Source organism: Schistocerca gregaria, chromosome 2 (genome assembly GCF_023897955.1).
Source record: "Schistocerca gregaria isolate iqSchGreg1 chromosome 2, iqSchGreg1.2, whole genome shotgun sequence".
Classification (NCBI taxonomy): domain Eukaryota; kingdom Metazoa; phylum Arthropoda; class Insecta; order Orthoptera; family Acrididae; genus Schistocerca; species Schistocerca gregaria.
In genome coordinates this window covers 439,498,001-439,514,908 of record NC_064921.1, presented here as the reverse complement: position 1 = coordinate 439,514,908, position 16,908 = coordinate 439,498,001, and the positions used below count along the sequence as shown (strand labels likewise).

The 16,908-nt window shown below is 44.3% G+C and overlaps 1 protein-coding gene across 2 annotated transcripts in view; it reads right to left on the bottom strand.

The window, feature by feature from the left end:
* Positions 1 to 16,908, bottom strand: part of LOC126325327 (uncharacterized) — a 129,434-nt gene that overhangs the window by 89,566 nt on the left and 22,960 nt on the right. Inside the window, exons 1-2 of one of the 2 annotated variants that reach the window (XM_049995165.1) lie at positions 14,240 to 14,361; positions 2,854 to 3,974 (exon numbers count right to left, since the gene is read on the bottom strand). In XM_049995165.1, coding sequence (XP_049851122.1) covers positions 2,854 to 3,974; positions 14,240 to 14,312 — 1,194 coding nt within the window. In that variant the 5' untranslated portion in view covers positions 14,313 to 14,361. Of the gene's footprint in view, positions 1 to 2,853; positions 3,975 to 14,239; positions 14,362 to 16,908 lie in introns of those variants that run through there. The other variant, XM_049995166.1, reaches the window with a different exon arrangement.

The window sequence follows — 16,908 nt, the reverse complement described above, 5'->3', positions numbered from 1 at the left end:
TTATTATCATGTAAATCATTTGCTGCACCGAAATTTAACATTACCACAGCCCCGTTTAATTAAGCTTTCCCATTTGCCAACAGCGATCTCTGTGCCTGATAAAAATAGCAGCCCGCAGCTCGTGGTCATCCGGTAGCGTTCTCGCTTCCCACGCCCGGGTTCCCGGGTTCGATTCCCGGCGGGGTCAGAGATTTTCTCTACCTCGTGATGACTGGGTGTTGTATGGTGTCCTTAGGTTAGTTAGGTTAAAGTAGTTCTAAGTTCTAGGGGACTGATGACCATAGATGTTGAGTCCCATAGTGCTCAGAGCCATTTTGATAAAAATCGCATATTATAACACAGTTACTAATTACCTTCAGACTCTTCGACGAAGCAGGAGAGCTTTAATTCCATCAATTAATTTCAAAGCTTATTATCTTTTTCATAATTAAGTTATTCTCTTGTTAGCGTCAATGCGATGCGCCCTTATTTCGGAAACATTTTACTTTCAGTTCCAAACATTGACATACTCCACACAGATGCGAGTATAAAGCAGCATTACAACTGCTGAATGGCCTATTTTTATTATCATTAGTGCAATGGTCAGACACAAAACATTACCGGTATCTCGGGCATGGATGTGTGTGATATCCTTAGGTTAGTTAGTTTTAAGTAGTTCTAAGTTCTAGGGGACTGATAACCTTAGATGTTAAGTCCCATAGTGCTCAGAGCCATTTGAACCGTTGCCGGTATGACGTTTTTCAGTTTCTGTCACTTCAAAAGTACCAAGTTCAGCAGTCAGTTGGTTTATAAACAGTAAGTATAATACACTTATTTTATCTTGATTGATCTTAAATGAGAGTGTAATGGCTCTGAGCACTATGGGACTTAACATCAATGGTCATCAGCCCCCTAGAACTTAGAACTACTTAAACCTAACTAACCTAAGGACAACACACAACACCCAGCCATCACGAGGCAGAGAAAATCCCTGACCCCGCCCGGAATCGAACCCGGCAACCCGGGCGCGGGAAGCGAGAACGCTACCGCACGACCACGAGATGCGGGCCATGAGAGTGTAAGTATGGTTGAAACAAGTGTCTAGAGGAATCTATCCTCAATATGAATAGTTAGCTTTCTTTTCTGGAAATTCGTAGGTAGTACTCACAGTGGACTTAGAATTGCTTAATTCTCCTATAAAAAAAGTTTGTTAGAAATCAGTAGTACCAATTTCCTCATTAACTCAACAGTTCGTGGTTTACACAAAAATTAAATATCATTTATGTTTCGTCATTTTAAAAATAAAAGAGTTCAATGAAAATTCTTTTTATTCTAAAGTTAAGTTGGGTGATAATGTTGATGATGATGTGGTTTCTAGTTAATATCTGATTGCGCTCAGGGGTGATGACCTCAGAAAGGTTAGGAACCACTGGTTTCAAGAAACGAGGCACGTGATACTGGCTTCCCAGAGTCTCCAAGTAGATAACTTCCTAAGGTGTCCGATGAGTGAAGAGAATATAGTTTAACTGAAAATGAGGATTCACCAGATTTATCACACCATAGCCTATCATCCTGTCATTTCTTTAAGAAAATATGTACTGTCTACTTATTTGAAGATGTACTCCAATTGATTTTTATATGTGTCATTATTTGTTAATCGCTCTTAGTCACTAAACGACCAGCTTGTTTATCCGACAACACTAATGAGCGATTGTTTGGTGGCTATCGCTCTGGAGGCAGCTAGTTCTGATCCTGCTGAAAATTGAAATTTTCATCAGCATTGTTTTCCCAACAAGGAGATGAGAGAGAGTCTTTACCTTAGATCAGTGGCAGGCAACCTGATCCCTCTCGCTCACTAGTGGGCGTTCCAGCTTTCATGGTGGGCGGTAGGAGTTTTTAAATCAACTTCATTGGCTTTTGCTAAAGTTTTGACAAAGTATTTGGCACGTAATTATTATTATACAGTTTAATTTGCCGTAACTCTCCTTTATATATTTTATAAAGTTACTTTCCCATTCTATAAATTACTATTACTTTTGAACAGGTAAACGGTTAGGAAAATTTTTAACGCAAAGATACAATAGTGGACGGTAGATAAAAAAGGTTGACTACACCTGCGTTACATGATCATCAGACTAGTCCAAATACTACCTCCACAATGTCCGAGAAATAAATGCAGGCGATACTGTGTATCGCGAGCCACTTGTCGGATGGGACAACCTTGGTGCTATTCGAGAGTTGGCGGAACTCAGAAGCTGACAATCAGACTGTGTAGAATGTCCAGGATTAAATTCCATGCGACACCGTTGGTGGAAGTCCGTAAGCTAGATCGGTACGTTAAGCTCGTTAAGTTCTGGTACCAGAGTTTATCCTCTCCCTTCCTTTCATTCCATACCCATGTACAATACAAAAACACTGATACGTCACCCACACTTTACAATATATGTACAATATATGCATCAGCACTTCACTGATAGATCATAGGAAACCAAAAGCAAACTGTCGCAACTAGTACACTGTCCAAGACAATGCGACATTCTACCCTTGTATCCAATATATCAAGGAAACACCAATTCATTACTGGAAGGAAGTGTTGCGGATAAAAATTGTAGAGGGATAGCAAGAGACGGGTACAGTAAGTAGGTTCAAATGAATGTAGGTTGCAGTAGTAATTCCATATGAAGAGGCTTGCACGAGATAGAGTAGCGTGAAGAATTGCATCAAACCACTCTTCGGACTGAACACAAAAACAATAGCAGCAACACGAATAATAGCAACAATATCTAGTAATAAGTGAGAAGTATAGTAACATGTTCAACGATAGATGATAAGTAACCTCTGCTTTGTGATAGCTGAGATATCTGAGGTACGTACCTCCTCCGCAGAGAGGGCCATAGCGGCAGGCAGCATCGGCACCGATGTTGAACTTGTCAATCCAGTCCCTGTCAGATGTTGTGCTTGCGTATTGTCGGCTTTAGTCATCTGGAGCCCTGTCGTAGGAACTATAGAACTGGCTTCTTTCGGCGGGAGACTAGTTAGGGTCTTTGGCACGGACGTTTTGTCAACGCTGACCGTGCCTAGGCTACCAGGGCTTTCATGCCAGGTACTTGTTTTGGGAGGAGGTGGACTTGCCCGTCCTGTCACCATCAACTGTGCTGCTTGCATATTGTCAGCGCTAGTCATCTGGTGCGCTGTCGCAGAAACTGTCGTAGGACCTGTAGAACTGACTTGTTGCTGAGGGAGACTGGGTAGAATCTTTGGAACTGTAGTCTTGTCAACACTGTCGCTGTCTAGGGCACCAGGGCTGTCAAACCAGCTACTTGTTTTGGGGGGAGAGGGAGTAGTGTCGTTGCCCACACTGTGTCCTTTTGGCAGATCACTAAATTCTGTGGCCGCCGTGCCTGTATCATTGACAATGTCATTGGTGACTGGAGCACGCGAACTGACAGGCCAGCTACTAACACTATAGGTGCTATCAAGAGTGTTATAATCCTCTGAAGCCTTGAATGGAGTGGCGCTAGGACTGGGGACTTCCGTCGGACTGAGTTTCGTAAAGTTTGTACCAGCGGTGCTGTGTGTTACGTCCACAGCGCTGATGAAACTAGATATGTTGTCGTCCACGTTCTTAGGTATGATGGGGGTCGAAATATTGAACTGGACGGTATACTTAGTGTCGATGTCGATGCCACTGGTACTGGTGTTGTTGAGAACGTGCAGCTCTGCCCTATTGACACTTGGGGTGGTGAAGAGCCGGGGACCAGGAGAGCTAATGTCCCCAGTGACGAGGCTGTCAGTGTAATTGGCCGTCGGCACGCCGAGGGCGCTGACGCCGTCGCTCCCGCAATAGCTGGCGGCAGACGGGCCCCCGGTCTGCTGCCGCGCGCGGCTGCGTGCCATGCCCACAATGGCGATGTTGATGTTGATGCGCAGCATGTAGTTGATGGCGAAGCCGCAGAAGGTGAGGTACCACAGCACATCGCGGGCCGACAGCCACCCTGAAACAGGCCCATCTATGTTACCAGACGGCTAACGTGGTTCGTGATTCTTGTTGCACTATCGCAGTTGCAGGTTTCCTACCTAGCGGCTTCCAAGGGCAACAAAAGTTTCACTTTCTGTATGATTATTAACCGAATTTAAAAACTTAAAGTACTATCGTAATCTAATGATTAGGAGGAATAATCTTACGTTAAACGATTAGCACAGTTAGACAAATACACTCCGAGACAAAAAAAAAAAAAAAAAAAAAAAAAATGGCACACCGCGAAAGAGTTATGAGAATTGGTCACAAACTGCTATTCATAGTTGGCCGTTGTGGCGGAGCAGCTCTAGGCGCTTCAGTCCGGGACCGCGCGACTGCTACGGTAGCAGGTTCGAATCCTGCCTCGGACACGGATGTGTGTGATGTCCTTAGGTTAGTTAGGTTCAAGTAGTTCTAAGTTCCAGGGGACTGATGACCTCAGATGTTAAGTCCCATAGTGCTCAGAGCCATTTGAACCATTTTTTGCTATTCATACATGAAAATTCAAAATTGTAAACTTTGGCTGCGGATGGATGAATGTGTGACGCTGCAGCACAATTGCTCCTTGCGGCTGGCAAGGATAGTAAACAGGGGACATATCCAGAATGAGATTTTCACTCTGCAGCGGAGTGTGCGTTGATATGAAACTTCCTGGCAGATTAAAACTGTGTGCCGGACCGAGACTCGAACTCAGGACCTTTGCCTTTCGCGGGCAAGTGCTCTACCAACTGAGCTACCCAAGCACGAGTCACAACCCGTCCTCACAGCTTCAATTCTGCCAGTACCTCGTCTCCTATCTTCCAAACTTCACATATATCGTCACCAGGGTATAAAGTATTCGCGAATTTCATTTTGTACACTTAGTTGGACAGTAACTACGCCTCGCACACAGGCGCCTGAACAATATACGAAGATGTCAACATTTGGAAGAGGACGTGTAGTTGGGCTCAAAGATGCCGGTTGGGGTTGTACTCGACTCGCCCGACAACTGAATAGGAACGATGGCCCTATTCGACGTTGTTGGCAGGAGTGGGTGAGCCAAGGCCGAGCACACCGTCAAGAAGAAAGCGGTCGACTTAGAGAGACGACAGAATGTGAGGTCTGAACAATCGTCAGCGAGGACCTCAGGGTCCCGGATTCATTACTGTCACCGGTACGACGTGAAACTGGTGCTTCAATGATCGCGGGCACCAAAAGTAGGCAATTCACAGAAAGGGGGCTGAGCTAACAGCGGCCCTTGCGCTGACCACCACTGACCTCTGTACAACATCAAGCCCGTTTGCAGTGGTGTCGGGCACATTCGGCCTGGAATCTCATTAACAGGAATAGAATGGTCTTTAATGGTGAGTCTCGTTTCGAAGCGAGCCCCTTTGACCACCGAAGACGGGTCTGGAGACGCTCCAGACAGCCGTGGGATACCAACTGACTGCCGCCCACCTTACGGCCAGGCAACTATGAGTGATGGTCTGGGGTGCCATCTCACTTCACAGCATGACCCATTTGGTTGTCATCGTGAGACCCTTACAGCACAGCGGCACGTCGACGGTAAATTACGCACCGTTTTGTTGCCCTTCATGACAAGCTATTCTGGGATTACATTCAGCAAGCTAATACCCGCCTGTATACAGTGAGAGTTTCTACAGCTTGTCCCCTTGTTTGCCAAACCTTATCTCGATCAGAGAGGCTGCCGGATCTCTCGCCACCTGCGAAGCTGTGGAGCGTTAGGGGCAGGGCCCTCAAACCACCTCGAGATTTTGACGATCAAACGTACCTACTGGACAGAATTTGGTACAATATGCCTCAAGAGGACATCCAACATCTCTATCAGTCAGTGGCAAGAGGAATAAGGGTCAGAGGTGGGCGAATTCGTTATTCACGTGATCAAACTGTGACACTCATTCTCCTGAATTAATTGCCCAGTTTGTCTGAAATTGTGATCATTTGTTTGTCTGTACATGTACAAAAATCTACCGATTTCCGTCGCATGCTGATAATTCCTTCGTGGTGCTTCGTCTTTTTGTGTGTCTTGGAGTATATTACAATTAGAAACTGTGTATATGTTTTGAGATCGTGTAAGTTATGGCGCACATATTATCCAGACTACAAGCATCCAGTATTTTAGAATTTCAGAGACTTCCAACAAACTTGACGCATGTCAAACGTTCGAACCTTTTATCGCTTACGCCTGCTACAAAATGATGAACGGAAAAATGTTTATCACTTACTACATTTTCGCTGTTCATGCAGTAAAAATTCAGTATCAAGCATAACGTTTTAATTTACTACCTCTTTACTAACACCTTTATTCCCAACACATTTTGCAGACAAGTGCCCACGTATACTAGTGAATGTATCTGCAAAATTATATCCTTCTGTGACATGGTTCAGGAGCTATGACGTCATAAACATCAAGCTGTGTGAAAAGCTAATTTCTGCTCAAAACGGAGCGCAAATTACTCAGGCTTTGCTCATCCAGTGTTTGGTAATGAGAGCACTTAGCGATTTCCTACAAACGTTAAACATAATTTCAAATCTTTTCTCAACTTTTTTCGTCGCCTACATGCTTGATATCAATTATTTAACACATTCGTGAAGTAACAAGAAGTTTGAAGCTATTTTGTGCACGTGAGTTGGATTGTTTAAAGACTCGGGGCTCACTAGTTCTACGCTGGAACAGTATATCAAACACCTACAACATCTAAGTTCAAAATTCGACCACATTGCTATGACCAAATAAATAATGTTATATTGAAGTAATAAACTTTTATCTTAATGCTTGTTGGGTGTAATTTTCTGGTTACAAGTTCTTTTAAGCGTCACTGTTCCCAGTAGGTTTCCTGGTGTTTTCGGGATGAAAAAATGACCCATGCTTCCTTTAGTCTTCTCTTTAGTTTTTTTCTTGAGGAAATCTCGTAGAGGGGAACGGGGCATGGGTGCCGCTACTTCAGATTCCTCTTACCCAGCCTACGAACAGTAGTCACGTGGTGGTGAGAAACAGTCTGAAAAACTTGCTGGGATATTGCAGGGTACGTTTGCTGAAAATTAATAGTTAATGAAAAATTCTATACGTTGCGCTGTTTTCGATTTAATTAGCATTGAAGTTACCCAATGAGGTCGTTGCGCGCTCAAATACCAGCACGCCGTACAATGTGGTAATGCACAGACATCTATTGATCTGTGAGTTACCACTTGTTGAAATGCTCATTACCAGTTAAAATGTGCCTTATTTTAGGAAGCAAAAAATTTAAGCTTGGTAAGCAAAAGCTGTTCTAGTATTTCTCCATTCAGCAGGAAATAAAAATTATGCTGACTGGAGAAATACTACAACAGGTGCAAAATTTTAAGTATCTTGGAAGTAGGATAGACACTGACTGGAAGTGCACCACAGAAATTAAAACAAGGATAGCAATAGCAGAAGAGGCGATTTTAAGAAGGAAAGGAGAATTTTCTGCAGCAGTCTGGACAGACAACTCAGAAAGAGACTCATAAAATGTCTTGTATGGAGTGTTCTTCTATATAGCGCTGAAACATGGACTATGAGGAAGAAAGACAAAGAAAGGCTGGAGGCGTTTGAGATCTTGACATGGTGGAGGATGGAAAGAATAAGTTGGACGGACAGAGTAAAAAATGAAGAGGTACTGAGAAGAGTGGGAGAGAAAAGACAGTTATTAGATGTGATAAAGAGAAGAAAAAGAAATTGGATTGGGCATATATTTATCTACATCTACATCTACATCTACATCTACATCTACATGACTACTCTGCAATTCACATTTAAGTGCTTGGCAGAGGGTTCATCGAACCACAATCATACTATCTCTCTACTATTCCACTCCCGAACAGCGAGCGGGAAAAACGAACACCTAAACCTTTCTGTTCGAGTTCTGATTTCTCTTATTTTATTTTGATGATCATTCCTACCTATGTAGGTTGGGATCAACAAAATATTTTCGCATTCGGAAGAGAAAGTTGGTGACTGAAATTTCGTAAAAAGGTCTCGCCGCGACGAAAAACGTCTATGCTGTAATGACTTCCATCCCAACTCGTGTATCATATCTGCCACACTCTCTCCCCTATAACACGATAATACAAAACGAGCTGCCCTTTTTTGCACCCTTTCGATGTCCTCCGTCAATCCCACCTGGTAAGGATCCCACACCGCGCAGCAATATTCTAACAGAGGACGAACGAGTGTAGTGTAAGCTGTCTCTTTAGTGGACTTGTTGCATCTTCTAAGTGTCCTGCCAATGAAACGCAACCTTTGGCTCGCCTTCCCGACAATATTATCTATGTGGTCCTTCCAACTGAAGTTGTTCGTAATTTTAACACCCAGGTACTTAGTTGAATTGACAGCCTTGAGAATTGTACTATTTATCGAGTAATCGAATTCCAACGGATTTCTTTTGGAACTCATGTGGATCATCTCACACTTTTCCTTATTTAGCGTCAACTGCCACCTGACACACCATACAGCAATCTTTTCTAAATCGCTTTGCAGCTGATACTGGTCTTCGGATGACCTTACTAGACGGTAAATTACAGCATCATATGCGAACAGTCTAAAAGAACTGCTCAGATTGTCACCCAGGTCATTTATATAGATCAGGAACATTAGAGGTCCCAGGACGCTTCCCTGGGGAACACCTGATATCACTTCAGTTTTACTCGATGATTTGCCGTCTATTACTACGAACTGCGACCTTCCTGACAGGAAATCACGAATCCAGTCGCACAACTGAGACGATACCCCATAGCTCCGCAGCTTGATTAGAAGTCGCTTGTGAGGAACGGTGTCAAAAGCTTTCCGGAAATCTAGAAATACGGAATCAACTTGAGATCCCCTGTCGATAGGATGACGGACTGATAAAAACAGTTTTAGAAGGTTATGTAGAAGAGAAAAGGAAGCGAGGGAGGAAGAGATTCCAGATAATGGATGGCATAATGGACGGTACAACATACAGTAGCCTTAAGAAGGAAGTAATGGATCGCAGAAAATGGAGAGACAAAGGACCTGCTAATATAGCAGATAACTGATGATGAAACTAAAGCTACTTTGTTCGGTCTGAGGAAATCAAACGAGGAGCACTTTTGGCGACACAGTCTCTGGCACACTGCTTGAATTTGTGACCGCAATAACCAGATTGGGTAACTTCAATGCTAATTAAATCGGAAACGGCGGAACGTATCGAATTTTTACTAACCATTGTTTATCGGTACAATTTACCCTACAAAACCCTTAAACGTGTTTCAGTTAATGACACAAACAACAATAATGGTAACCATCGCCCCTGTACGCAGTCGTTACCCTTGTATGTCCTTCTTTCCAAGCTGATCTTCGTCATTTCCCAGTATTCTTAACTGGTGCAGTTTCCTTACATTTCCTTTCCCCACAACTCGCTATATCAGAAAATATCTTTTTTGGACACCTATAAATTCTTTTTATGTCTGCCACTATTATTATTATTATTATTATTATTATTATTATTATAGTTATTATTAGTGGCAGCAGGACATCAGCAGCAGATGTAGAAGTACTGCCAGTATTCATTTTATTAGTTCATAGTCAGTACTATTTACTCACGTTGAATCTACAGCAACTCAAATCATTTTAATACTATTAGTCATCCTGAAATTGTTAATGCTTAGATAACTATAATGTATAATGTACAATGTATGAAATCGTGATCCGATATGAGGGACTGCCTGATGGCCCTAATTAGATCACGTTAAATAAATAAATAAATAAATTTGCAACAGCGTGCAATAAACCGCCAGTTTTGAAAGGCATGTGCTTTCCACTTCATTATATGTCCGTGTCTGCTGTCACACAGATAGCCACCTACTCTACTCTACAGTCCGAACAAGTACCCGATATGAACGTTCTTTGAAGATGAGTAGACCCACAGCATGTTGTCGCCTGCTACAGTTTCAAGGTCTACTTGTTTGCTTTCAGCAGTGCACCACGTGAACAACCGGCTTGTCTCGCCATTTTTAGAGACTCTTTCCCAGTTGTCAGTCTTCCCTTCTGCAGAGTAACTAGAATCAGTGGCTGCCACCATTCGCTCCTGACGGAGTTAGCCGAAATATATCTTTGTGTCCCCGTCCAATCTAGGCGTTCTCTTTTTATGATATAGCTAAGGCCATAACATAGTAGGTATTCCAAGTACAGACTGTTATCAATAACAAGTACATAATTGACTGTGCTATCATATCAAGTCATTTGTTTATACTAATGAGAGAGGACAGAAAGTTAGGACAAATCGTAAAACATATGTTGTCCGTTCCAACGTCATACTAATGTTCTCCGCTCCATTTCCATGACAGATTTAGAGGAAAATTGGTCAGGTTTCCTGAACACGATAATTTCTGTATCTTTGTTTGTCATTATCTCCATGAGGAACGAATGCAAAGACGAATAAAAACAACTGTTAACGCTTGGTGTAACCGGCACATCCAGTCAAGTGAAGCTTGAGGAACGAGCAAACAGCAGCGCTCGGCGTTGAACAGAAAACACTTGTTGATCCGGCTTCCTGACGTAACCTTTTGTGAAACGGTGCCAGTAAATATTTACTGGTTCTTGTTAAGCACTTGCTGACAAATTGCCTGTGCCCGTCAAGGTCGCATAATCATGCAGCGCCGGTAGGCCACATGAATGACGAGTACCGCTTCTTAGCGATTTGCTTTGCTCACGCAAAAATGCCGAACAAGAATCTGCAATGCAAAAAATTTGGACTCCTAGAGCAGTTGACCCAAAATCCCCCAGGTTTGTATTTAGGTGCCTACCGCGGTGGTCTCGCGGTTTTAGGAGCGCAGTCCGGATCCGTGCGACTGCTACGGTCGCAGGTTCGAATTCTGCCTCGGGCATGGATGTGTGTGATGTCCTTAGGTTAGTTAGGTTTAAGTAGTTCTAAGTTCTAGGGGACTGATGACCACATCAGTTGAGTCCCATAGTGCTCATAGCCATTTTAACCAGTTTTTGAAGGTGTGTTGTTAGGCGACGTCACGTTTCTCTCTAAATACTTCTTACACAATCCGTTTTTTGAGATCTCAGGTGAACCTGTAACATAATTCTATCGATCTAGCAATGCTTTTATGGAACCGAAACCGCTTGAGATCAATCGATCGCTCTATTTGAAACATATTTCATCACAGGAAAACTGCTTTGTTCGTTAAAACCTACATTCTTCGTAGTAAAAGTTGTTTACTGATGTACCATAACAGACCTTTTTGCCCGTGCAGAAAATTGCTTCAAATTATCTCTCCCTTTTCATAGTCAGCCCTCTACCCATATTTACTTTTACTGATTATTCCGTGTGCTTAAAACCTTCGTATTTGGTCTCTCTTCTTGATATCATTTCCAGCTTCGCCAATAAGTATTGTAAGTCTCAACCACTTTTTATTCGCAATAGATTTCGTAGCGGATTGATTCCATCATTTAATCTCGCAAAGCCTGATAGGCGAACAGTAGATCATTTTGACACTTTCTTAGGAAAGGCCTCTGAAGCGATTGATATATTTCAATCGCACTAGGAGGCAAAAAAGCCTCGCTTTAAACAACTAGTGGCACTTAAAAGACGACTTTTTAATTTCTATAGCAAATAGGAAAAAATAGCAACACCAAAATGGTGTCGTTAGACGTAAACGAAAGTTGGTAAGCGTATTTCTACACCAGAAAGATGATGTCCATTCACATTTCGTGCCAGTCGCATAGGATCGGAGCTAGTATCATCAGTATGAGGATGCAAATAGGGTTCACTTTCAACACACCTTGTAGTAGTCATGATCGTTAGTTACCTTTGACACTGGAGGTGGGCAGTTGATGTTTGTCAAGAATGCCTTTAAAGCGATAAAGACGCCGTAACCAACATCTCACTAAGTTTGAACGAGGTCGTGTAGTAGAGCTACGAGGAGGAGGATGTTGCTTCTGCGATACTGCAGAATGGATTGGCAGGAATGTAGCCCCTATACTTGATTGCTGGCAGCGGTGTTCACTCGAATGTACGGTTGCAAGATGACCGGGCTCCGGACTGCCACGTGGCTCTAACGAGAGGGAAGACCATCGTATTCGGGGCATGGCTCGGACGCATTTTACAGAATCTACAGCAGTAATCTGAGCAGCAGTTGACACCGCAGTGACACAACGAACTCTTACAAGTCGGACCGAGCGAGGTGGCGCAGTGGTTAGCACACTGGACTCGCATTCGGGAGGACGACGGTTCAATCCCGTCTCCGGCCATCCTTTTTTTAGGTTTTCCGTGATTTCCCCAAATCGCTTCAGGCAAATGCCGGGATGGTTCCTTTGAAAGGGCACGGCCGATTTCCTTCCCAATCCTTCCCTTACCCGAGCTTGCGCTCCGTCTCTAATGACCTCGTTGTCGACGGGACGTTAAACACTAACCACCACCACCACCATCTTACAAGTCGGTTAGTTCAAGGACAGCCCCGAGCCAGATGCCCTGTAGCGTGCACTCCAGTGACCGCAAACCAGCACCATTTGCGATTTTAGTGGTGTCAAGCGAGAGACCATTGGAGGATAGGCTAGCGAGCTGTTGTTTTCTGTGATGAAAACTGGTTCTGCCTCGGTGCCAATGATGGTCGTGTGTCGGTTAGAAGGAGGCCTGTATGCGTGTGAGACACCCTGGACCTACACATATACATCTACATGATTGCTCTGCAATTCATATTTAAGTGCTTAGCAGAGGGTTCATCGAACCACAATCATACTATCTCTCTGCTATTCCACTCCACAACAGCGCGCGTGAAAAACGAACACCTAAACATTTCTGGTCGAGCTCTGATTTCTCTTATTTTATTTTGATGATCATTCCTACCTATGTAGGTTGGGCTCAACAAAATATTTTCGCTTTCGGAAGAGAAAGTTGGTGACTGAAATTTCGTAAATAGATCTCGCCGCGACGAAAAACGTCTTTGCTCTGCCACACTCTCTCCTCTATTACGTGATAATACAAAACGAGCTGCAATTTTTTGCACCCTTTTGATGTCCTCCGTCAATCCCACCTGGTAAGGATCCCACACCGCTCAGCAATATTCTAACAGAGGACGAACGAGTGTAGTGTAAGCTGTCTCTTTAGTGGACTTGTTGCATCTTCTAAGCGTCCTGCCAATGAAACGCAACCTTTGGCTCGCCTTCCCCACAATATTATCTATGTGGTCTTTCCAACTGAAGTTGTTCGTAATTTTAACACCCAGGTACTTAGTTGAATTGACAACCTTGAGAATTGTACTATTTATGGACTAATCGAATTCCAACGGACAACGTTATTGTCTGGGATACGATTTCGTATGAGAGCAATAGCACTCTCTTGGTTATCCCACGCATCCTGACTGCAAACCTGTACGTCAATCTGATGATTGGACCTGTTGTGCTACCATTCATGAACAGCTTGTCAAAGGAGTTTTCCAACGGAATAACGCTCGCCCACATACCGGTGTTGTAACCCAACATGCTCTACAGATATGTTGCGTTGGCGTGCTCAATCACCAGATCTGCCTCTAACCGGGCACTTGTGGGACATCATGGGTCGACACTCCTGCATCATCCACTAACGGCATTAAGCGTCCCTCTATTGACCGACCAAGCGCAACAAGCTTGGAACGCCAGCCCACAAACAGACATGCAGCACCTGTAGAACACAATGACTCCACGTTTGTATGCTTGCAATCAACATTCTGTCGGCTACACCGGTTATTAATTCACCAGCATTTCACATTTACAATGGCTTATCTCGCTTTTTGGCCGCAGCTCGTGGTCTCCCGGTAGCGTTCTCGCTTACCGAGGACGGGGTCCCGGGTTCGATTCCCAGCGGGATCAAGGATTTTCACCTGCCTCGAGATGAATGCGCGTTGTTGTGTCGTCTTCATCATCGTCATTCATCCCCATTGCGGTCGGGGGAAGGCATTGGGAAACCAGTACGACCTTGCCTAGTACGGCGGTGCGGGTCTCCCGCATCGTACCCTACGCTCTGTTACGGAATATGGGACTTCATCATCATCTCGCTTTTTTATTAACTTGTGATGTTGCAATGTTGATCATTTAAATATCTTATCCAGACGAACGTATTCCAGAAATTGCGTTGCTCTAGATTAATTATTTTTTTGGTATCCCGGTTTTTCTCCGTTAGTGTGTTTTGTTTTATGCGTATCAAAAACTGATGTATATATGGTCGGAATAAGAGGTAAGTGAAGATGCACTTGAGGTGGATTAAGGGAGGAGGTACAGACCTGCTGCTTCAGAGGGAGGCGGCGGCAGAAGGCGCTGTGTTTCGGGGTCGTGCCGGCGGCGCAGCGCGGACATCGCCTCGCTGGTCAGAGCGTCATCGCCAGGCACCAGACCCTGCCACACCACTACTCTGTGCGCTGCGTTACGAGCGGTCAGAGCCGGCGGCCGCGCTGACCCGGGTCACCGCTGCCCGTTGATAAACGCCGGCGAATGGCCTCCCTGCCAAATCGTCTGCGGCGCACTGCCTCCGCGAATAATTTGAAATGATCTAACAGCGTAGGCCGATTTTGTTGTAGTTTCAATGTTTTGGAAAGTTTAAAAGATTTGTAATTTCTTGATACAATAATAACTTTAACTGGTTGTCCGCAATTTATGTATTATTTCTCAGTTATGTTTAATTTCTACAAAATCATAAAAGTTACTAAAACTGCGCCACGAGAAGTAGCAAAAAGATAGTTAGACGTGAGAGGCAGGGGAGCAGATTTTGCAGTTCTGCCATGGACGTGGGATCACCTCGGTATGGCGTTGCAGCGGTGTGGGGACGGGAACCTAGGCGTAACGTCACTGACTACCAATCGAAACGTCCTGGATCACTGGTTCGGTGCCAGCCACTACTGATACTGTGAATAAAAATTATCAGCGTTGGCAGCCGATGACTTCCAATGTAAAGAGTCACCATCATTCTGCGTATGGTCTTAACAAAGAGGGCGGAGGAGCGGGTAGACGTTTAAGGGAAATTCCTGCCCTTAGGGTGGCAAACTTCACACAAAGGCTGAAGAATCAGCGATGATCAACGACATGAGGATGCACAAGGCAATGGAAACCATTGTATAATGGACACATACAGTGCGTCCACAGAAATGTGGTTTGTGAATGGGCGGCACCAAACCAGTCAGAGGACTGATGATCCAAAAGGAGATGCGCCGCCAGAAGACCTATGAAGCATGGAAAGATGTCGCCTGGTCTGGCACATGTTGGTACACGCCGGTGGCACTACGTCGGGAATCAAAAGAGACGAGGCACTGAATTGCCATTAGGGTACCATTCATACAAGAGATGGAGGTATAATCATGTGTGAGATACTTACATGGTCTGAAATAGGGCGATGATACATCTAATAATGTCTTTTGCTCAAGAACGATAAGAAAACCTATTGTCCTGACATATGTATAGGATTGGTTCTCTACAACATCCCACTAGAGGTATTTAGACGACAACGCGGCACCCCATGTCTCCCCATCTGACTCATTTGAGTAACCCGCCACAGACATGAGGGTGCTCGTGTGGTCCTCCAGGGCACCTGATCTCAGTCCTGTGGAGCACGCCTGGAAAGTGTTGGAGCAAGATTGCGTGTCTTGGAACAAGTAACCACGGCATTTGAGTAGCCATGCATCAGGATGACGACATAACGTTTTCGACATATCGTGCATCCATACAACTCTGCGTCGCCGTCGTGATCACGGCGAAATGGATTGCTACTGTTTCACGAGCCGAAGGATTCCCTGTTCCCAGAATTCCTGTGGCTGTGACAGTAGCCAGTCTTCCACTGTGTCCTTCAGTTCGTCGTCCGAGTTGAAGCGCTTCCCTTTGATTATTTTTAATTTTTTTTATCGCACCAAACACACGGAAATCACAGGTCGACATGTCTGGGCTGTAGGGCGAATGCTCTAGCTGCTCCCACTTGAACTTGGCCATTACACTTCGTGTGGACTTGGAGACGTGTGGACGCCCGTTATTGTGGAGCAGTATGTCTCCCTCCGTGAGCAGCCCAAGCCGTTTACTCTTGACGGACTAGCACAGTCTACGGAGTGTCTCACGGTACACGTCACTGTCAACGGTTTTTTCCGTGTTCTAGGAAATTTATGAGACTCGGACTTCGGACGTCCAAAGTGGTGACGAGCTTTTCCTTGCCCGCTGAGGGCACAGCTTTTAATTTTTAGGGGAAGGTGACGACGCATGCTTCCATTGCGTAAAAGTGTCCCTATGTTATCCCAAAGCGAAACACGCAAATTTCAGCCGGTTTGTTTGTTAACGCCGTTTCGTACCCGTTCATTTGAACACTCCTCATAGTTATGTGCCTCTAATTCAATTTTCTAATGAGCGTATCTCCTGCCCTCCACATAGAGTACGCCACGCTTTTCAGTATCGTGATTATTATGTCTTCACTGAGCTGCATGTTTTTTATTCTCTAGTTCCCACTAGTTGACCATCATCCACTTTTAAACGTTTTTATTATGTCGCTTCTTGTTTGTCTGCCTGTCTGTTCGGTACAAATTTTACAATGGAATTTAAACTACTTTCCCGATGAACGAGAGATCTGAAACTTTCACCATAGCTCAGAACTGGATGACATTGCAATATTAACTCGCTTTTTTGTGTGGTTTGTGGTGCAGTTTACTTTACTTACCACTGTCGTTTCTCGACGAGCTACAAACTTGAAACGTTCAACACAGTTCAGAACTGGGTGACAATGAATTATTAACTCGCTTCCTTGTCTGACATGTGGTGGAGGGTACACTGTGTGCCACTGCCATTTCTCCTTTTCCCGTTCCAGTCGCAAATGATTTGCAGGAAGAACGGTTGCTGGTAATCCTTCGTGTGTGTTCGAATATCTCTTAATTTTTACTTTCACGGTCTTTTCGTGAGATATACGTAGGAGGCAATATACTGG